The sequence below is a fragment of the Sorex araneus genome, chromosome 5 (genome assembly GCF_027595985.1).
Source record: "Sorex araneus isolate mSorAra2 chromosome 5, mSorAra2.pri, whole genome shotgun sequence".
Lineage (NCBI taxonomy): Eukaryota > Metazoa > Chordata > Mammalia > Eulipotyphla > Soricidae > Sorex > Sorex araneus.
This window is the reverse complement of record NC_073306.1, coordinates 80,807,148-80,830,964: the sequence shown is the minus strand read 5'-3', so window position 1 is coordinate 80,830,964 and position 23,817 is coordinate 80,807,148. Positions and strand designations below refer to the sequence as shown.

Here is a 23,817-nt window from a genome sequence, read left to right as displayed (position 1 = left end):
CTGTTGCCATTTCAAACGGCTTGACTCAGTTTTACAATCAAATGTCAAGGGTTTGTCCTCATTTGATATTATCTATTGCACTGTTCTGTTTATACAGCACAGATGAGTGAGACCATTTAGTATTTTTTCTTCTCCCTAACTTATTTCACTTAATATGATGACTTATAGTTCCACCAAACTTACAGAAAATTGCAAGATTTCATCTTTTCTGGGTATTCTATTCATCTGCTGCTGAGTATTTGGGTGTTTTGAAGTCTTGGATATTCTACTTAGTGCTGAATTTTAAATAGGTGTGCATGTGTTTTTTTTTTAATTAATGGGGAGGTTGTGCATTCTTGGGATAGATGCCAAGATGGAATCTTGAATCATATGGAAGCTTTACTGCCTGTTAAGAAGTCGCTACACTGTTTTCACTATTTTCCATAAAGCTAACATTCCTAATGAGTAGTCAAAAAGGGTTTTATTTTTTTAAACCTCGACTCCATCAACACTGATTGTTTTGATATATGCCATTCTCACTGGTATGAGATGATATCTCATCGTCATTTTTATTTGCATCTCTCTGATAACAAGTGGTGATTGTGAAATTTTTTCATATGTGTACTAGCTGACCATATGTCCTCTTCAGAGAAATGTCTGTTCATTTTCTCTTCCCATTTTTGGTAATGTTACTAAAACAACCCAAGGTTAAAATGTTTTTAAATTTAATTAAAGAGCTGTGATCTACATAGTTATTGATAGTTGAGTTTTAGGCATATATTTCAACGGTAATTCCATCACCAGAGTCAACTTCCCTCTACCAGTGTTCTCATATTCCATCATCCCAACCCCAGATCCCCCATTCCCCACCTGCAAAAACACAGAATATACAACTTTAAATAAAATGAAGAAACAAGATGATGGGACAAATGACAGAACAGAACAAAAGCCTGGAGAACAATTCAAATGTAGTATAACTGAGTAGCCTGCCTGGAAAAATGTTTAAGACCGTTCCACATTATTCAGAATAATGTGAAATGGAATAAGAAAATAACTGGTAAATGGATTTATAACAAATACAGAGAAAGATTTAAGAAGCTTCAAACAGAAGTAATGGATTCAAAAGTACAATAGCAAACAAATACAACAATAAAAACAGCTGACAGAGTTGATGAATTATCAAATATAGTAGCTGGAAACATCAAGTAGAACAGCAAATAGGAAAAAAGAAATCAGAAATGTGAAAAAGAGCATTAAGAACCTGGAGGACAGAATTACATCAAGAGGAACAATGGCCTCAGCACAAGGGCTCCAGAATGAGAAAAACAGAAAGGCTTTAAGCCCTATATGAAGATAGAACAGCTGAAAACTTCCTGATTTGGGAAAAGAACTAAACACGTAAATACAACAGACCCAGGTCAGGGATGTAGCTCAATGGTAAAAGCATGCATGGGATCTTGCATTCAGCAACGGTCATAAAATGAATGAATAAGTAGATGAATAAATGCAAAAGACCTCATATAAAATAAACCCAAATAGTAACAGCTCAAAAGGTAATAGTTAAAAATAAAAGGTATCCCCCTATCTGGTTCATCTACTTCTAACCCCTGCTTTTCTTTTTTTCGAATCAAAGTTTATTCTTGTTTTATTTATTTGCTTATTTATATTCAACATATTAGTAAAATGATATATGTTTGGTTTTTTTTCCCCCCTGAGGAACATTTCTTTGACAAATTGTATTGCTTTCTTTTTTTTTCTTTTTTTTTGGGTCACACCCGACAATGCACAAGGGTCACTCCTGGCTCTGCACTCAAGAACTCAGGAATTACCCCTGGCAGTGCTCAGGGGACCATATGGGATGCTGGGAATTAAACCCGGGTTGGCCGCGTGCAAGGCAAATGCCCTACCCACTGTGCTATCGCTTCAGCCCCACTTTTTTAAAAAAATTATTTATTTTTTTATTGAATCACTATGTGGAAATTACAAAGTTTTCAGGTTTAAGTCTCAGTTATACAATGCTCGAACACCCATCCCTTCACCAGTGCACATATTCCACCACCAAGAATTACAGGATATACGCTTGTTTTTATCTGACTTAGTATTATACTTTCAAGTCTCAATCTTATCATGTTTCCATACTTTGACTCCATAATGTTCACACAATAATAAGATTGCCTAAAGATCCATTTTTCCGAAAATGTCTACAGTGTTAAACAATGACTGAGGATCATAACAGTTCTAATTTGCTGAGAAGTCTCCATATTATTTTCCACAGAGATTTCTCTGGGAATCTAAATCTCAGCACAAAATACGGTATCTGGCAATATAATAAGTGTTCGTTAAATGATTCTTAATGGAAAGATACTATTCAAATTCTAACTTTATCTCACCATGCCTTAATGAGAAAGCAGCATAAATTTATAGCATGTCATGATGTATAGGTGTGGCAGGTAGAGACTGTTCTTGGCCCACATAACTGACCAGGCCCCACCATGCCAGTGAAGTCTATACTACATTGGCTCCAGAGTCACTTTTCTCACAGGTTGTTCCCTGACAACAAATAAGTAAATCAGGTAAGTTAGACCTGTAAGAAGGGGTGTTTTATAATGATTACCTTGGGCTTTGGGACTTCCCAACAGCCAAGTCAACAAGTTCCCAACAGAACTTGTCATCAAACTGCACTGAAGTCTAAGTTGCTACATCCACGATTCCTTCTTTCTGTGTCTCAGTTGGTTCAGATGAACTCTGCAGCTCATAACTTCCAGTCATCTCTGGATTCCTCTCCATGTTCTCTCACATGCATTTACTAGCCTAATACATTTCTTACGAATCTAGTAGTATCCTTGTTTATGTTTCTCTGGAGAAACGGAGAAACATACAACATCGACTAACGTCAACTAACACAGTTACTCCATCCAAGAAAGAGTAAAAGAATTAGGCTTTAAAAATTACCCTAATCTGAAGACAGTAATAGGAAATTCATCAGCATAAGTGCTCCACTTCAAAAAGCATTGCTGTGGTGCAGTATGTTAAAAATCTTTGCCAAATATTTCATTTCTTTTTGTTTGTTTGCTTTTGTTTTGCTTTTTGGGTCACATTTGATGATGCACAGGGGTCACTCCTGGCTCTGCACTCAGGATTTACCCCTGGTGGTGCTCAGGGAACCATATGAGATGATGGGAAGTGAACCCGGGTCAGCCGCGTGCAAGGCAAACGCCCTACCCGCTGTGCTATCGCTCCAGCCCCCAAATATTTCATTTCTTAACATACCAAAGTCTATTTTCTCCTTTCAGTTAAATTTAATTTCAACTAACAAGGCAGTTCTTGGCTCTGTTGAGAGATGCCCTAATTTCTGGTTGTTCTTGCTTTAATACACTTTCTACAGTTCCTCATGTTAGCTGAACCAGATTCACCACTTCAGGCAGAATAATGGCCTGGATTACTCAGGAAAGTTCCAAGGAAAGAATTTTCCTCACTATTCTTGTTTGCTTTTGGACCGGACCCACTGTTGCTCAGGAGTAATTTTCAGCTGTACAGGGGTTGCTCCTGGCAGTGCTCAGGGACCACATAGTGACAGGGATTGAACCTGTGCATGCAAACCATATGCTCCAGCGTTCTGAGGCAACTCCTTGGTGGTCCTAGAAAAAAATTTTAAGTACTCTTGTTCCAAAAATATTTTTCCCCTTTTAAATCAAAATAATTGAATAAGGATTAAACTGAACAGTGAATCCAAACTCTGGAGATTCTCTTACCCAATCCACTTTTTTTCCTCTAAAAAGGAAAGTCTGGGTACTCTCTTTGGCAGAATATATACTAAAATTGGAATGACACAGAGAAGACTAGCATGGCTCCTGTGCAATGATGGCAGACAAATTCAATAGCACTGTAGCACTGTCGTCCCATTGTCCATCAATTTGCTCAAGCGGGCACCAGTAACTCTCCATTGTTAGACTTGTTGTTACTGTTTCTGGCATATCGAATACGCCATGGGTAGCTTGCCAGGCTCTGCTGTGTGAGCAGAATATTTTTGGTAGCTTGCCAGGCTCTCCGAGAGGGATGGCGGTATTGAACCCGGGTTGGCCATATGCAAGGCAAATGCCCTACCTGCTGTGCTATTGCTCCAGTTCTTGGCAAACTGCAAATTCAATAACTTTGCAAATCGGTCCTTTAATAAAATTTGAGTGAAAAGGAAAGTTTGGGACCAGAATGTAGTTCAGTGGCAGAGCACATGTTTCACAGGCATGAGGCCTTGGCTTTGATTCCCAGCATCAAAAGAACCAGAATGATTACTCATTTTTGTACTCACACACAAAACTAACAAAAATTTAAAATGAGGAAAAATTAGCTTTCTCTTAAAAATTTTTTGGTATACGTTAAACACATTTTTCATAGTTTGCTTAAAAAATATTATTTGTTCAAGCATAGCAGAAACCCCATATTGTAATACCACTAGGATCGATAGTACTTTTTGTTAATTAAAAAAATCAGGAATGGGACTGGAGCAATAGCACAGCGGGTAGGGCGTTTGCCTTGCATGCGGCCAACCTGGGTTCGAATCCCAGCATCCCATATGGTCCCCTGAGCACTGCCAAGGGTAATTCCTGAGCATAGAGCCAGGAGTAACCCCTGTGCATCACCGGGTGTGACCCAAAAAGAAAAAAAAATCAGGAAATATTAAAAGGATTTTATAACATAATTTCTCATTTAAAAATACACATTTTACACATTTGTTCACCAATCTTTCGCTATAAGGTAAATGTCTTTTAAAAATATATACACAGGTTTATTGCCAGAGGCTCATTTTTTTTTAAAAAAAAAAAAACAACACCCATGTTACAGTTTAAGATTTCTAGTTCAAACTAAAGTTAAAGAAAGAATAACTTTTTTTCTTCTGCAAAGGAATCCAAAGTATTGAATCATTTCAGACTTTAAAAATAATTTCCTTGGCAGGGGGAGGGGTGGGAGGGAGGGATACTGGGACATTGGTGGTAGAAAATGTACACTGGTGGAGGGATGAGTGTTCGATCATTCTATGACTGAAACTCAAACATGAAAGTTTTGTAACTATAGCTCACAGTGATTCAATAAAATAAATAAAATTTAAAAAATTATTAAAAATTAAAATAAAAATAATTTCCTCAAACCCGTATACTATCATGTATTCAGTAAAGTTTTGGGGTAGGTGACACCTGGAGGTGCTCAGTTACTCCTCTATGGGGCTGTGGTCAAGTGTTACTCCTTTCAGTTTTGGGGCGACCATGTGGTGTGTCGAACTGAACCCAGGCTTCCCACATGCAAACTGTGCACTCAGTCCGTGGAACTATCTCCCCGGCCCCTCAATAGCAGTTTTTAATGTATTTCTACCACATGAAATTTCCCCAAAACATTTGTTTTCATTTTCCTTGGAATAATAACAAAGACCATTTGTCACTGGTTTATACATTTAAATCATGTCATCAAAGTAATAAATTCAAATGGTACTCAATGGATCTGGAAACAAGTCCAAGTGACCAACCCAAGAAATGGAAGTCAATTAAGAAAGAAAGTAAAAAAAAAAAAAAAAGAAAAATAGAAAAAAAGTCAGTAGATCTATTTGAGATTTCCCTCCTACTATCTAAAGATTTTGCTTAACATTTCAGCATTTTTTATAGAGAAATCTGAGGAGCAGGCATGGTCAAGTTTAATTAAAAAGTTTCTAGAATAGGTGATTTGTTTCCATTCAGGAACCTGGTGCTTCTTACTCTAGCCCCTCGTTGCAAACTCCTTCAAAAACTTGTGTTCTGCTAGTGTTCCACATTTTTAGCATTTTAAGTCTCAAGTGTACCAGACTGGTCATTTAAAACTAATAAAATATTGTGAAGATGTAATATTACTAAGAAGTAATTTCTTCATTGTACAGTAATTCAGGATTTTAATTATTTCATTAAGGCTTCCTGGAAATCCAAGTAATATAAGGAACAACAACTCACCTCAGTAAAGGGCCAGATAAAAACTGTCATATATAACTATATTAGGTCTGGCAGACCCCTACTGTACATTCTTCGTTGTTTTATACAAAGAGAGGCCGATGACTGGATTTGGAACATCATCTATCAACTTTGATTATTAGATAATATAGGTTCCTACATCCTAAGTATCTAATACATACTGAGAGCAATTGCCATTTACTGAAAGCTAACAATGTGCTAGGAATTGTGCTAAATGCTTTATGTGCAATATCTGATTCCATTCCCATAGCCACTCTATGCCATAATTTCAATATTCCTTTTAAAGTTTATTTTTCTATTTATTATTATCTCATTCCAATAGCATTAAACTTCGTGGTATAAATATGTAAAGTTACGACATACCACCAACACCAAAGTGTCCACGACCCTTTACCACTGTATCTGTCTCTTCTAGCCTAATATTTTTACCATCATCACCAGTCTGGTGTTTAGTTCTGTATTCCAATGTTAATATTTCTTTATAGATAAAGAATTGAGACTTTGAAAGATTGAATAACTTTCCCCAAATTATGGACTGGTGGAATCACAATAGAAACCCGGAACGGGTGACATTTGAAAAAACTTTCAGCTGATCACCTAAATAAACACACAACTAGTAAATGGTTGACCTCAAGCTTCAATTTTGGAAAGAGAGAAATAAGCATTTTAAAGGGGGATCTGAGAGTATCTACTCCATGAATTTATTCATGACAATTTACTCCATGAATAAATTCCTGATTTCAAACTCAGGCATGAAAAGAAAGCTACACTGGAAGGAATATCAGATCTTGAGTATCACAAAGCTAAAATTAGGAATAATTTTCCTGTTTTATTATTTTTTTCCTAACAAAACAGTGCAAGGAATCTTTTTTTTTGAACATAAATAACACAATTTTTTGTGCGTGTGATGCAAGAAAGTTTGTATTGAAACTTACTTAGAAAGATGTGACAGGAGAGAAAGGGAGAAGTATAAGTTTGAGAGAGAACATGGACTTCACTAGAGTGGAAATAGGCAAGCAAAGAAACAAGAAACAAGGTACTGAGAGGTTACTGTGTTTGTTCCTTTACATACTTTCAGCACAGTGTATACTTATCCAGAGTGATCATTTCCAACTATCATTGTCATAGTGCTCCCTTCTCTATCCCAACTGCTTTCTCCCTCCACACTGAGGCTGGCTGCCAACTGTGGGCCAATCCTCGTGGCCCATGTTTCTACTGTCCTTGGGCATTAATCTGTGTTGGAACACTGTATGACTGAAATCCAACCCAGAACAGCTTTGTAACTGTGTATCTCATGGTAATTCAATAATAAAATAAAATAAAATAAAAATAAACAAGAAAAAAGTAAGATATGTTCAAGGGAGAACACAGGTGGGAGAACATGGGCTTGAAGATCAAACCCCAAAGATTATTGTTAAATATAACAGATTCGATTTCTCTCAAAGTACCATAAAAATAAATAGTTATAAATGAGAGATTAGTAATGGAGTGGGTCAGGGAGGTATTTGGAGTAGGGTAGGGTGAAGATGACAAGAGAAAGTGAAGGCAGAATGAAATGACAATATATTGATGGTGTTCACTGGCAACTAAGGAAAAGTAAGAAGAAGGTGATGTTATAAGGTCTACAACAAGGGGTAGAGTGAGTGGCAGTATCCTAGGCAGCAATACACAGAAAGTAGTAACATACAAAGAAAGACCTATGAACATAAACGAGTCTTCCTTTTATAACAGCCTCTCCCTACACAACTGAAAAAGTTCCCTTTATTTCTCCTATAACAGAATAGGACAAAGATGTGAAATGGAGTGCAAAAGTTTTGGAGAGTAATATGTCTGTGTAGAGGGAGAAGAGTATAGTAAAAGTGACTTTCTCTGAACATCTACTACAATTCTACCCCCCTTGGATTAAGAAAACATGTCATTGTTGGTGGGAATGCTGACTGGTCCAGCCTTTTTGGAAAACAATAAGGACATTCCTCCAAAGACTAGAAATTGAGCTCCTGTATAACCCAGCAATACCACTTCTGGGAATATGTTCCAGAGGTGCAAAAAAATACAGTAGAAATGATATCTGCACTTGTATGTTTATTGCAGCACTGCTTACAATAGCCAGAATCTGGAAATAACCTGAGTACCTGAGAACAGATGACTGGTTAAAAAAAATTTGGTACATCTACACAATGAAATATTATGCAGCAGTTAGAAAAGATGAAATCATGAAATCTGCATATAAGTGGATGGACATGGAGAGTATCATGCTATGTGAAATTAGTCAGAAAGAGAGGGACAGACATAGAATGACTACACTCATTTGTGGAATATAAAATAACACAACAGGAGACCAACACCAAAGGACAGTAGAGATAAGGGCCAGGAGGATCACATCATGGCTTGGAGGCCGACCTCACATTCTGGGGGGAAAGGCAGCTGGGATAGAGAAGGGACCACTAAGTAAATGATGGCTGTAGAGATCACTTGGGATGGGAGATGTGTGCTGAAAGCAGACTATGGACCAAACATGATGGCCTCACCATAATTCCCCAAAGGAGAGAAAGAGTAAGAGGGAATACCCTGCCACAGAGGCAGGGGGTGGGGTGGGGTGGGGGTGGCAGGAGGGGTATTGGGAACATTGGTGGTGGAGAATGGGCACTGGTGGAGGGATGGGTGTTTGATCATTGTTGAAACATAATCATGAAAGTTTGTAAGTCTGCAACTGTATCTCATGGTGATTCAAAAAAAAAAGGCAATGGGAATTCAAAAAAAAATATGCAAGTGATCTAAGCTATGTTTCTCTATCTCTTCTGACATAAGTAAAGGGCATACAATCTGCTTCTACCACCTTACATGTGTGTATGAAAGGCCTATCATCAGGGTGATAAGACACACTGCAAAGCACTTATTATGTGTAGTTACTTCCTTCAAAGTAATTTAAATATAGAGAATAAATTAATCCTCACTATCACACTATTAGATGGTCACTTTTTATAACCTTCCAACCTTTGTAAGTAACTAAAGCTGAGAACAATGGAATGACTTTCCCAAATTCATAAGGCTAAAGATGGCAGAGCTAACTCAAACTCAGGCAGATGTGACCTACATATAGTCCACTCACTCCTCAAATCTTTCTTTCACTTAGTTGTGACACCACAAGCAAGTCATTGTCATCAGATTATCTTACAGCATGCAAAGGGCTCCAAGCATTTAATGGGCTGTGGATTGAAATAAAAACTGGACAATACAGCTAGCAATTGGAATGACCAGTATTACAAAAGGTAATCTTCCTAGAGAGCAAAGTTGAAACTTTGACCTGCAAAGAGTCTGGTTGTGGGGCTGGAGTGATAGCACAGCGGGTAGGGCGTTTGCCTTGCACGCGGCCGACCCAGGTTCGAATCCCAGCATCCCATATGGTCCCTGAGCACCGCCAGGGGTAATTCCTGAGTGCATGAGCCAGGAATGACCCCTGTGCATTGCCAGGTGTGACCCAAAAAGCAAAAAAAAAAAAAAAAAAAGAGTCTGGTTGAAACTGAGAGTCAGAGAGTTCAACAATGTATTGCTGAGCATTAACTGGCCATCTACCATGATTGTTTTAGAGCAAAAATATACCTACCTGATGTATTCCTATAATCTAAATCCACTACCAACTTCACTAAGAGATGTGTATCCTATGAACCCAGAAGACTGTTTGTTGCTACTGCAAAGAGTCTTTTACTTTCCACTTGAGGGGTACTGAACAGTTTACCATGAATTTAACCAAAGAGAGGGAAGAAGTCTAGATTTCCCTTTTTCTTTCCCTCGGGGGAGAGAGTGAATGCAGACCCCCACTACCATTAATTCTGCTGCCAAGTTTCTTATGTTTGGAGAAATAACAGGGGTCAGCACATCTGGAGTGCAATGGATAAGCTTCGCTGTGGGAAAACCATATTTGTGATTATGGTATCTCCCCTGCCAGGTAAGTACAGGTTTTGTGGTTTCAATTCTAGTGTACTGTGAGGCCTATTTATACTTCTTTCCCTTAAGTTCCAACAGAAAATCTGTATTTCTCATCATTTTTTTTCCATCTTTTAAGCAGATTTTAGTAACTTGCAAAAAAAAGAAAAGAAAAAAAAATATGCCCAAAACAGGCATCAGATTTCAATCTAAAATATAAAAGCCTGGAATGTCTAAGCCATCCAATTCTAAAGCAGAATAATGGTTTTTAAAAGTATATTGAAATATTAAACCTCCTAATCAGTGCTATTCATGAGAATCGTCTATTCTGAATCAAAGACTGAGTCAAATGCATTCAGAGAAAATAAATGTCATTCATGTAGAAATAATCATTCTCAGCATTAAAGAGCCTGTGAAATTTGAAACTGCATTTAATTACATTTTCTGTGGCAGTGGTTTTTAAACCTATTTTAGGCAACACAATATTTTCTTCTAGTGAAATAGCAGATGCATGCTCTGTATAAAGCAAGAAAAAGATAAGAGGGCACCGGCTGAAGCTGAAGCATGTGTGTGCCTGTCTTGGTACAAGGAAGTGTGCCACATGTGAGCCTGCAGGCACTCTGTGCTCGTACCTAACACTTTCAGAGACCTCCTCGGACTATGGGAATCAGAGCGTGAAAACCACTGCGTTAGAAAAGGACAGTTCACCCTTTAACACTAATATCACCACCATGACACCAAATCCATCAAACGTCTATTTACCTGTGTGCTTTAAAACTTTTTCCATCAACGTAAATATTAATATCTGGACAACACTGTTTCAGATAAAGTTTCAGTAAGTCTTCTCCTAATTCTGATGCTGTTTCCAAGTCATAGTTATCTTTAAAAGAGAGAAAAAAAACTAAAGAACAGTTTCTTCATTATGATGAATATTTAAAAGATTAAAATTCTATACTACCAAAGGTTTTTTTTTCACACAGTAATATCAATTTGTTAAGAATAACAATGACTAGAATATTTAAGTGGTAACTTCAATGTAAAATACAAATTTAAAAATCACATACCTTTTTGCCTTGATAAAATGTTTCCACTTATACTTAAATATAGGTATATTTTTAAAGATAGATATTAATTTAATATATGTAAAATCACAAAGCCCCACATTGGAATTGAAACCACCTCATCTGACTTTTTTTTTTAATTAGTTTATTTTTAATTAGAGAGTCATCGTGAGGGTACAGTTACAGATCCATACATCTTTATGCTCATGCTTCCCCCATACAAAGTTCAATAACCCATCCCTTCACCAGTGCCCATTCTCCACCACCCGTAAACCCAACATCCCTCCCCCCCTCCCCAGTCCCGTCTCCCCCCACCCCACCCTGCCACTATGGCAGGGAATTCCCTTTTGTTCTCTCTCTCTGATTAGGTGTTGTGGTTTGCAATAGAGGTGTTGAGTGGCCATTGTCTTCAGTCTCTAGTCTGTATTCCGCCTGCCTCACCCTTCCCCCACATGACCTCCAACCACATTTTACTTGGTGGTCCCTTCCCTGAGTTACCCAGAATGAGAGACCAGCCTCCAAGCCATGGAAACAATCTCCTGGTACTTATTTCTACTATTCTTGTGCGTTAGTCTTATAGTCTGTTATTCTATTATTCTGTTTTGCTTTCATCAAGCCCTGCCCTTCCTCCCACAGTGAGTCTCCCTTTTCATTGAGGCAGCTGTGAGCCATGACCTTTATCTCCAGTTTGTGTAGACTGCCCTCCCACCCATCTTTCCCTGGCCTTCACTGCCCACTTGGCCAGCGCCATGCTCACCCAGAGCAGCACCGCCTTCCCACTTCTCCAACCCTATCCTGATGTTAGCATAGAAGCACATAAGGCTGGACTGTTTTTTCCTGTCTTGGTTTATATTTCCTGCCTCCTGGAACATATACTCCATAAAGGCTACAGGTTCAGTGTCCTACCCACTTGAATTGGGTAGGACACTGAACCTGTAGCCTTTATGGAGTATATGTACCCACAGACCACCTCATCTGACTTAAAAAGTTAGAAAATTTCCCAATTTTGATATTGCTTTTCATTACTTAATTTGACCTGGTTCCTATTCCTGCTTATGGCTAGAACTGTAAACAAACAAATTCCTGTGAAATCAACTGAATTTACAGAATATGAGGTTAATACAGTAAATAGAACAGAGTATGCCTACTTCATGATTTAGGTAGTGGGAAGATAAGTATAAAACCATATATAAAAAAACCATATATGCATGCGTATACAATAAAAATCTACACTACACAACATAGTTTTGTCAGTGTAGAAACATGTTAGTGCATTTGGTTAGGATCACGTAGAACAGATTCCCATGAACTGAAAGAATGCCAATACTGGATTTACTTTCAAGAGATCCAGAATCCAACCACTACTCATGGTTTCCACTGCTACCACATTCACCCAAGTCACCATCACCTCTCATCTACATTTGTTCTGCCTAACAGTTCTCCCTCCCTTGACCACCACTCGTGCAAACCCCAGCCTACTTTTAACAAAATATCCATGGCATGTTTACAAAATGTGATTCAGATCATAGCCCATACCAAGCCAAAACCCAGAAAGGACTCTCTATTTCCTTGTGAAAAAGAATGGCTTACCAAGCCACACAACACTGGCCTCTTCATCACCTGTCTAACCGCACTGACTGCTCTTGGTTTTAATTCCACTCGGAAGGCTTTCTCATTCCTCCAAATGGTAGGTCATGCTCCACATCTTAAATTAGTTGTACTGCCATTTCTTCTGTATTCAACATTTCTTTCCAGAAAGCCGCTCGCTAATTCCCTTTTTTTCAGCAAATATTTGTTTCAAAGACATCTTTTCAGGTGACTGAAGCTGACCTTAACCAGCCACCTAAACCTGCAATTCCCATTATTAGCACTCTCAACTCTCTTTCTTTTTTTTTTTTGCTTGTAATACTATTAATAATGGTTTCTCATGGACATAATCCCAACACCACACCCATCATCAGTGTACACATCTCTCTCCCCAAAGACCCCAAGACCCCTCTCACTGACACTCCCAACTCAATTGTGTTTTTTTTAAATAGAATGTCACTTTATACCTTTTTCATTTTTGAGTGTGTGGAATGAAACTAGATCCTCAATATGCAAGGCAAATGCTTTACTGCTGAACTAGATCCCCAGCCATTTCATTACTTTTCTACTATGTTCTGTATTTTTATCCCACCTTACCTTCTATAGCTACAATGTGAGTCACTAAATTATCCTTCAAATTTAGAATAATGTCTGACAAAATATATTCTCAGTAAATGTTTTTTGGAATAAACTAATGTGAACAGAGTATGCTACTTTATGATTTTAATCATAACCATATAATAAAGTTGGTTTCTGTTTGTTTGGGTTTTTTTTTTTTGGTGATAACAGAAATTGAACCCAAGGCCTCATGCATGAAAAGCATAATGCTCTACCACCGAGTCACATCACCTAGCTGCTAATAAAGATTTTTGAAGGACAAAATTAAACTTCAACTGTCATTAGGTGAGGGAAGAAGGGAAAGCCTATAGAGCGTGTAAGCACATAAATGGGAGATTCCCAAAAGAAACAGTCTTTGATTACTCAAAAATCAGAACCTGGTCTTTGATGCTAGGAAACCAGAAAAATTTCAGAAGAACACCAAGTCAATTGGATAGCTGATAGTTACTCTGTAACTATCTATCTCAATTCCCATTTATGTACTTAAATAGCATACTAAACTGAAATACAACTATGTATTATAACAGTGTTTGTCCCCTTGTTCCTGCACAGAGCTTCCAAAACTATTAAATTTCCCAAATTATAGGAATATCTTTTATCATAATAAGTCCCTCTCTCCACCTCAAGTTTACGCTACTGAGACTCAGGGTGGGGTTTCTAGATAGCTTCTTAATAGGGACTGACCCCCAGAAAGACTAAGTAGATGATTCGACGGGAACATGCAGATCCATTCTCCTTCCTCCTGGGCAGGAAGAGGGGCTACAGATTCAACAGTGAGCTTCATGGAGTGACAAGGTGGTTAGCATTCCAGGTTCTGGGACAGCAGTGCCCCCTAGAGAACAAGCACATGCCCTGTTCACTGCTCCCACCTCACCCTCCAGACCTAGCCCCTGTGCAGAGATGCCATTTGGCTATTCCACAGTTGTGTTTTGGTTTGTTTCTCACTGGGGGGTGGGAGAGGTTGGGCCACACCTGGCAGAGGTCAGGAGCTATCTAGGCTCTTTGCTCAGGGTTACTCCTACCACTGTTCAAGGAACAATATAAGGTGCCAGAGATGGATTTGGGGCCATATGCAAGGGAAGTGTCTTAACCTCAGACTATCTCTCTTGCCATTTTTAAAAGTAGCTTTGAGTAATCCTTGACATAAAAATTGGCTTAGGGGGCTGGAGTGATAGCACAGAGGGTAGGGCGTTTGCCTTGCATGCGGTCTACCGAGTTTGATTTCCAGAATCCCATATGATCCCCCGAGCATCGACAGGAGTAATTCCTGAGTGCATGAGCCAGGAGTAACCCCTGTGCATTGCTGGGTGTGACCCAAAAAGCAAAAAAAAAAAAAATTGGCTTAACTTTTTGGTCGTGGTGCCAGGATCAATCCTAGGACCTCACACATACAAAGCATGTGCAATACCATCCACCAAGCTACACTGCAGACCCCAGTTATATAAATATAGGTAAAATGTTTTCCTGAGTTCTGTGAATCATTTTAGCAAATTGTTGAATCTTGGCAGGTGGTTACTGCAGGAATTCCGAATTTGCATTCAGTCGGCACAGTGTGGGTAGTACAGGGGACCAGAATAGGTCACCCCAAAACATGCTACTTTGGCAAATGGATTATTTTTAGCTAAAGACAACTGAGAACCAGCAGATGGAGGAAAGCTCTTTACCTCCCCCAACTACCTAAAAATAAGGTTTGAATTTCTCCTTTTATAAAGGAAATTTCCATTCGTAAAGGTATCTCCTTACCAGGAAGAAGATGCTTTTATCACTTAATTGTCACCTGTAGAACAGTACAATCTCTATTTACCATCTATTTTCTCCTTGAACTTTCCCATAATTTACCTACACCTTTCAGCTGCCCCATCTTTCTCCTAAATGACCTATGACAACGAATTAGGCCTCAGTCATCAAGTTGCCCTACTGAATCTCATTTCTTTGTTGAAATGCTTGATGCAGAAAGTAAATAACAAAAATCCTCTTTCCTTCCTTCTTAGGAAGGCAATCAGATAGGAAGCAACAAATTTCAGGAAGCCATAATGCCAAGAAATATCTATATATAAAAAAAGCTATACCTGCCCAAAAATAGGACCGGAGAAATAGTACAGAGGTTAAGGCACTTGCCTTGAATATAGCGAAGTGTGGGAATGTAGATTTGATCCCATATGGTCCTCTGCTGCTAGGCGTGATCTCTGAGCACAGAGCCAGGAGTAAGATCTGAGCACTGCTGGTGTGGACTCAAACCCCCAAATAACAAGAACAAAAGCAAAATGTTTGGAGAGAGAAGGCACAATATGAAAAGGAGCGTTTCTGCTGCCAACTCAGCCTGTCTCTGGAAGAGATTACCAGAGCTAAAAGTCCTTAACAACTCTCTGGAAATGAGCCTTAGTCCAAGTTGAAACACTTGAGGGATCAGGGAGAGCCAAAGAATCAGCTTCCCAAAGCAGCTCAGGGTCTTCAATTTTTGAGTCTCCCACAACACAATTCAGGTGTGTAATCTCTCTTCCTAATTTAACTTCATGACACTTTCAAGGTTTGCCCTTGCCTTTTCTTACGGGTGTGGCATTTCCTTTAAGAGGGGGCTTTCTCTTCTTGTTCTCTGGAGAAGCCAGCATTCTCCTTAGAATTAGTACTCTCCCTTCATAAAGTTATTTTACTATTGTCATCATCGCTAGAAATTCTTTCCTCAATGAAAGAGTCTGGTTGGGCTGACTTCGAGTTCTATGAAGCACATAACCTCACCTCAGCCTAGACTAGAACCATAGTCCCCAGAAAATCCAGGAGGTAGGGCCCGGAACTGTGAAGATCAAGTGGGTCTCATGCTCAAGTGCAGTTTGGAGCCGCCTTCAGAGGGCTGGCAGGACATTAATGCCCATGACACACAGGAGCTAGTGCAGACTTTACCACTCTGGTCTTGGCAGGCACTCATCTCACTTACAACTTGTGTACCTCTAAGTTCAGTTTCATTCTTGGGCTAACTATGGAATCTGGACAGATAGAAAGATCTTATTCCTCCTGTTGCAATAAATTTCTAGGTCCTGAAGCCACTCCTGATCAGGGTGTAGTATCAATAATCTAAATTTTCATGTTCCTGTATGTCCTCAGCTTGACTAGGAACCTAGTACATCAGCCAAGCACCAAATCAACTCTAGGTTGTATACTTCTGTGTTCCTTAATCTTTCTAAATAAAATCAGATTTTCAACCCCACCAATCATTTCCTATTTCCAAGTAGCTGCTTCTAATGCTCTATAATGTCTTGGTATTCAGGAACGGTACTCTGTTACTTGTAAGATACTGCGCCTTCCCAAAGCTCTTCCTTAAATAAATAATATCAGACTTAGGTTAGAGAGATCCCTCTAGGTTAGAGCTCATAATTTGTATTCAGGAGGTCCAGGTTCAATCCCTGGCAGGGGCTGGTCCTCTGAGCACCACCAGGAGCAACCCCCAGCACAGAACAGTAAGTAGACCCAAAGGACTACTAAGTATTTCCAAAAACCAAACAACAACAAAGCCACACAAAACTAAATTGTTTGAGCTTTGTTGTGTGACATTTTACCTATAGTATCCTAGCATTCCATTTGTAACTATATCTACAGTGAGGGTAAACTTGTGACACTAAGCCCTTTACCTTGGGGACCATGACAATGGATCACCAATGTTAGAACTGAATTACTAGATATCCAGTTGGTATTAAAGAATTGGTTGGGAACACATGAGAACACACACACACACACACACACACGCACGCACCCACCCAGTCAGAAGTAGAGCCAAGAAAAAAAATTGAAAAATTCTATCACCAAAAACCAAAACTCGATGACCTCAACCAGATGTCATTATTTCACTGTGCTCTGACATTGTTCAGTTTATATTCTTCAAGACTGCAAAATAGGGGGGATGGGATTGGGAGGTGGGAGGGATACTGGGTTCACTGGTGGTAGAGAATTGACACTGGTAGAGGAAGGGGTGCTCGAACATCGTATGAGGGAAACACAAGTATGAAAACGTGTAAATCTGTTACTGTACCCTCATGGTGACTCACTAATTAATAAAAAAATTTAAAAAAATAAAAGACTGCAAAATAGCATCACTCAAATTTCTTAAAATGAAATGTGAATAACGTGATCCCACATCTTTATTTGCCTGGGACAGTCCCAATTAATGCCTGTAGCATTAATTTTATAATTAATAGAAATAATAATTTTTCACTTTGAATTCTCTGAATAGTGTCCCAGTTTGGATAATTAAACATAATAAAGTCATCCTTTTATAAGGATCCTCATGATCTTCTGCTTTTAACTCAAGAATCATGTCTTACTCTCCCCATTCCTATCCCCTGCTCTAGTTCAGTCCCACAACAAACCATTTTTTGTTTTTCCACATTTGCTATGTGCCTGGTTCTCTTTGCTTCGAGGCATTTGTTTCCTTCGCATGAACTACTTTTCTCCTAAAATCTCTCTGCCTCGTTATCTCCTGCTTTATCTCCATAAGTCAACAGATTCACTCTTCCTATATTGCTTTGATTTCCAAAGAAAACTACACGGAATGAGTGAGTCTAAGTGTAGGGCACATGTGGTCTATTTATGTCCTTACAATACTTTGTACATAACCCACCTGACTTTATCTCCTACTAACCTGGGGACAAGAACACTATCTCTATTATTCACTCTTAGCTATCCCTAGCACAAAATCGATACTCAATTAAAAATGTGATGATTAGAAAGGCATTCAGGAACAAACAGCAAGTGCAAAGTACAGAGGTGACAAAAATACAGCTCTCTGGTAGGGATGGAGGAAATATCAAAACAACTTAATAAGCTATTTAGTAACCTCTGGAGGTCTAAGGGATACTGAAGAGAGAATTCAGCAGTTTTGTAAAGACAGCTCACAAAATCACCTCATACCACAGGAAAGAATATGAGACTTATGTTAAGGTTAAGACTAATTTTAATAAGGGGAGTACCATGATCGACTTGCAATTAACACTGCCTATGGATGAAAGTACAGGGTACACCACTGCTCTGGCAACTAGCGATGGTGCAAATTCTCAAGGATAATAGCAAGGTTCTGAAATAAAGAAATGGCGGGTGAATATAACTAAAAAATATACTAGAGAAGAGTTAGGGGGTACATCAACTAGACATGACCATGAAGTTAACGAGGAGTAAGAGAGTTAAGTATAAATATAATGATATATCTTACACTGATAGACAATTTATCATCTAATAAAAAATTAAATTGATCTGAACTGTTAGATTTAAGGAAGAAAAGGAAAATGAGTAAGAGAAAGCAGGTGATTAGATCAGTTTAGGACAAGTTACATTTTGAGATATGGAAGACAGTGTCACTAATTTCCATCTCATTTCATATAACCGTTGGAACACCATTTTCTATGTCTATATTGGGTTTTCTGTATGATCTGACAGTTCTGAGCAGAGCAGATTGGCAAATCTGGACAGAGGCTGACTCAAGAGCAAAACATACTTAGAATCTAGAGTGATGATGCTCCCAAAGGCTTAGTGACTTTCTTCCCCTAAACCATTTCCTTACACTCCAGGGTAGTGAGGCTACCTGCTCTCCCATTCAGTTTAAAGCTCGCTCTCCTCTCTCTCCCTGTCAGAGGAGGAAGGGTAGATCTGCCAGTAATAATTTCCTTGTTCTTGTTTTCCTCTCCTGTAGTATAACCCCACTACACAAGCACAAGTAGGTCACACCTAGCCCTTCCTAAAAATGTGGAGACTGGGGTTTGGAGACTGGTGCGACAATGCTCTGTGAGCAACAGACATTATTCTCTGACCCAGAGACCACCCGAATAACTGCTCTATCTTTATTTGTATCTTTATCATCCTCCTCTCATTCATTCAAAATCTGTAACTATTCTGACAACCCCTTCGAGAAAGATTCAGGTAGTTTTCAAGTTCACGGTCATGTTTATTGTGGTTTTTATGCATCTCAACCATGTGCACATATAGTGCCATTTTTATTAGTTTCCTGTCTTTTTTTTTAAATGTACAATGACAAAGTTTTCATGAAACAGAGATTTCTATACTATGTGGCATTTTTAAAGGAATGAACACATTCTTTTATAATAAATCTGACTTTAATTTGTTAAACATTCTTTACTGGTGTATATTAGAATAATGACAAGAAAATATATGTTTTTCTTTTTGGGTCACACCCGGCGATGCATAGGGGTTACTCCTCGCTCTGCACTCAGGAATTACTCTTGGCAGTGCTCAGGGTACCATATGGGATGCTGGGAATTGAACCTGGGTTGCCGCGTGCAAGGCACGCAAGGCACACCCTACCCGCTGTGATATTGCTCCAGCCCCAAGAAAATAATTTTTAAAACTGAATAAGGATGATGTTTTGGAAGCATAAAAAGAACACCAGGAATTATGCAATTCATAATAACCCATCTCCAATTATTTGGAAAAATAAAAAACTGACCACACTAATATGTTTACTTGCCCTGAAAACTTTGCTTATTACATTTACTTTTATTTACTTATTGTTAAAAGTATCAGTAGTACTAATTTTCAAATATGCTTTTATCCAGCTGTACCAGAATATAATTATTTTCATAGCTCAAATATTTTCTAATAATCCACAAAAAATACCTTACCAGTGGAAATGAAACTGTTCTCCATATTGCTGATATCATCTGGAATTTCATAGTTCAGAATAGATAAATCAGGTAATTTTTTATCTAAGAACTCAAGTGATGATCGTTCATCACTATCCATACAGTTTTGAGAACTGAAGTCTGGCTTCTTTTGTGATACTCCACTGTCTAAGATCTTTTTTCTAAGGATTTCTTCTTCATAGCTTTTTAAGCTTCTGTTTGATGAGTATACAACCCTGAAAGACAAAACATAAATGAAAACAATGTAGATAGATGATTCTTAAAAGTTTCTCAATGCACTGCTTTCATAACAACTTAAAAACCTTTTAAATCTGGATTAACTACAGAAAAATCCATCTGAAACAGCAAGAAGTCCATCTATAAAATTTTTAATTGTTGGGCTGGAGTGATAGCACAGCGGGTAGGGCCTTGCACTCGGCCGACCCGGGTTCGATTCCCAGATGGTTCCCCGAGCACTGCCAGGAGTGATTCCTGAGTGCATGAGTAGACCCTGTGCATTGCTAGGTGTGACCCAAAAAGAAAAACACACACACAAAAAACCCTTTTAATTGTTAGAGAAGAAAACATAATAACCAGGAATGCAGTTTTGTGATAGAGCACAACCTTTGTATATATGAAGCTCTGGGTTTGATCAACAGCACAGAACCACCACCACCCCAATCCCCTCAATACACACACCTCAAAAACAGGAATAGATAATTCCAACAAATTAGATAAGCTAGGTGAAATGAACACTTTCTAGAAAAACTTATACTATCAAACCTGCTATGAGAAAAACTGAATTAGTAATCAAAAGCTTCCCACAAAGGAAAAACTCTGGACCATATGACTTCAGTGGAGAACTCTACCAAAATGTTTAATGAAAATTTAACACCAACCCTTCACAATTTCTTCCAACAAAGTAGAAGACAGAACATAACTCATTCTATATGACCAGTATTTATCCTAACATAAACAGAAAGAAATAGGCATCACAAGGAACAAGGTCATATACAAATACTCCTTATTAATATGGATAAAAATTTCTCAAAATAGCAAACTTAATACAGGCTCATATATTATGAACAATCAGGATATATCTCAGCAATTCAAGGTATTTAAACATATAAAAATCTTGCCAGGGGCCAGAGCAATAATATAACAGGTAAGGCCTTGCACGTGGCCAACCTGAGTTCTATCCCCAGCACCCCAAGAGTGATCCCTGGGTGCAGAGTCAGGAATAAGTCCTAAGCACACTGGGTATTCCTCCAAAACAAATTTCAATGTTATACATCATATTCCATAGTTTACATATCTGTGCCTACCAAAATGTTATGTCAGAATTAAAAAAGAATGTTATGTCAGAATTAAATATTCAATGCTATGGTCTTAAGAGATGGGACCTTCAAGAAGCTTTGTTCTCATAAATAATATTAATGATCTTATAAAAGAGGCTCCATAGAAATCCCTTCCCTCCTTCCACCATGTGACAAGGCACAGTGAGAACCAGCAGTCTGCAACTCTGAATAGGGTCTTCATCAGAATCTTCCCATGCTGGGAAGATTCAATCCAGAACTCCCAGCCTCCAAAACTGCAAGTCATAAATCACTGTTCTTTACAAGTCACCCAATCTGTGTTACTTTGTTAAAGCACCCTGAATAGACACCATATTAAGAGAATAAGAATCACAACAAGAATTTGACAAATCCAACACCTTGCCATGATAATCATTTAACAAACAAGGAAAGAGAATTTTTTTTCTATGAAAACCCCATAGCAAATATAATACTTAATGATGATAGACTGAAAGTTTTCCTCTTAGTATGAGATGGTTTTCTGTTCATACCACTTCCATTCAACACAAAACTGGAGGTAACATACAATTAGACAAAAAAAAAAAAGGCATCTGGATTGGAAAAATAGGTATCGCTTTATATAAATAACAAATGTGTATATAGAAAATCTTGGAAATCTGCCAAAACGATTCATTTGTTAAATAAGATCTGCAAAGCTTCTGAAAGATAAATGTGAAAAAATGAATTATGCATAAATATACTACCAAGGGACAATATATTATGAAATTTAAAGATTCCATTTGCAATATCAAAAATACTTAAGACATATATTAAACAAAATATCCCAAAACTTACACACTAAACACCTATAAAACCACACTGAAAGCAATTAATTAAGTGGGACTATATTCCATGTTAATGAGTTGGAAGATTTGGCAGTTATTCTGATCTAAAAATTCAAGGCAATATCTATCAAAATTCCAGCTGCACTTTCTACAGAAATTAACAAGACAATTCTGAAATTCAAACAGATATGCAAAAGATTCAGAAGCTTGACAGAGAAAAAAAATTGAAGGATTTGTACTTCTCAAATGCTAAGCTTCCTAAAAAGCTACAGCCATCAACAATGTGTTACAATATAAGGACAACAATACAGATTAGTGGAATAAAGTGACTGTCCAAGAACTGTTTTCAACAATGGTTTGTGATACTGTGATCCATAAGAAGAAATAAGTATTTGAGGGTCAGAGAAATGTTTCAAAAGGATGATGCACATGCCTTGCATGTGCACGGTCATGCATTTGATCACTGACATCACTTGGCCCCCAAGTATCATTAGATATAGCCCTGAAGACCTCTGAGCATTGCTGGGCCAGCCCTAGTGGCACCTACAATCACTCAGTCACACAATACTGCATACCTGCCCTGAACATGAAGCAATCTAGCCAGTTTGGCCATGTACTGCTGGGAGTATGCCCTGGTACCCTGTGTACTAAGATCTCCCTCCCCATTCGAATAAAACAAACAAAAAACAACCTTATTTGGTCTTTGTTATCTGCTCTTGGCATATAGGTGTCCTAAAAGTGTCATAGTTTCTTATGTAAGAGTCAATAGGTGTGGGGCACAAAAACAAAATAAATAAAACCCCACATACCTTTGTACTGATAATGATCCCAGGCCCCTGCAGAAATGGTCACTAGAGACTGTACAAAAGAGCCCTCCTGGACAGACAGTCAACTATTTTCTCATTACCATCAAAAATACCCCTGGAGTTATTTTTTTGTCATTTCCTATACACATAATATATGCTTATGTATGTTCACTTTATGTTCTCAAATACAAATGTTCACTGTTCCCTCAATAAATATGCTAATCTCCCTGGAAAATTCCTAAATATGTATGAATAGTTGCATCACCCAAACTATATTTAGTATAAAGCCAGACTTCGCGCCCCTCTTTGAAGTCTGCTCTTCAGCCTGTTCTGCCCAGTCTTGCTCCCCAACTTATAGTTATCTTGTTTCTGATCATCTTTTCTATCCAATGATTCCTTTGACTTATGGATGTCTTTATTTAAAGTTCCCAAGAGGAAGGCGGGCACAGCATGCCACCCAGGGACACATGGGAAAAAAAGGGTCAGAACAGAAGTAGAAAGAGGAAGGGCAAAACGTGACAAAAGCCTTACTGTGGTCCTTGTGGTGGGGGAAATGGGTAAAGCAAGATAAAGAGCTGAGTAATCTTAGAATGAAGCAATATGAATAATTTTCAGGAATATGAGAAAAGTCTTCAGTTGTTTGGTATTTGGCCCTGTTTGCTAAGAATTGGCTAGAGAAGGTTCAGAATGAATTAGGGATTTATCTGCATATAAAAAGCATGCTCTGGGGACTGGAGTGATAGCACAGCAGGTAGGGCGTTTGGGTTTGATTCCCAGCATCCCATATGGTCCCCTGAGCACCACCAGGGGTAATTCCTGAGTGCAGAGCCAGGAGTAACCCCTGTGCATGCCGGGTGTGACCCAAAAAGAAAAAAAAAAAAGCATGCTCTGAGGTAAAGGGGGAGGGGCACAATCTTTGTCCAGTGAGAATCAGATAGCATATTGAAGAAAACAAGAAAATATAATTAATATATTCAAGTGCTGTCAATTCAACATCATTCCACTCTTTCAGCACCACTACTAGGGATATGAAAGAGAAAGTATCCACGACTCAAGAAAGCTACAGGAAATGGTCCCCTTTACTCTGTACCATTC

At 38.4% G+C, this 23,817-nt stretch overlaps 1 protein-coding gene and 2 non-coding genes across 4 annotated transcripts in view; 1 reads left to right on the top strand and 2 right to left on the bottom strand.

Annotated features, from left to right (window-relative positions):
• Positions 1-23,817, bottom strand: part of BTBD8 (BTB domain containing 8) — an 88,604-nt gene that overhangs the window by 50,473 nt on the left and 14,314 nt on the right. For both annotated transcript variants that reach the window (XM_004619927.2, XM_055138507.1), the window contains exons 3-4: positions 19,777-20,012; positions 10,653-10,770 (exon numbers count right to left, since the gene is read on the bottom strand). In XM_004619927.2, coding sequence (XP_004619984.2) covers positions 10,653-10,770; positions 19,777-20,012 — 354 coding nt within the window. The remainder of the gene's footprint in view (positions 1-10,652; positions 10,771-19,776; positions 20,013-23,817) is intronic.
• LOC129405286 (U6 spliceosomal RNA) lies at positions 3,771-3,875 on the top strand. The gene has a single exon (XR_008630464.1). It is a non-coding gene; the product is annotated as a U6 spliceosomal RNA (small nuclear RNA).
• Positions 9,757-9,920, bottom strand: LOC129405402 (U1 spliceosomal RNA). The gene has a single exon (XR_008630554.1). It is a non-coding gene; the product is annotated as a U1 spliceosomal RNA (small nuclear RNA).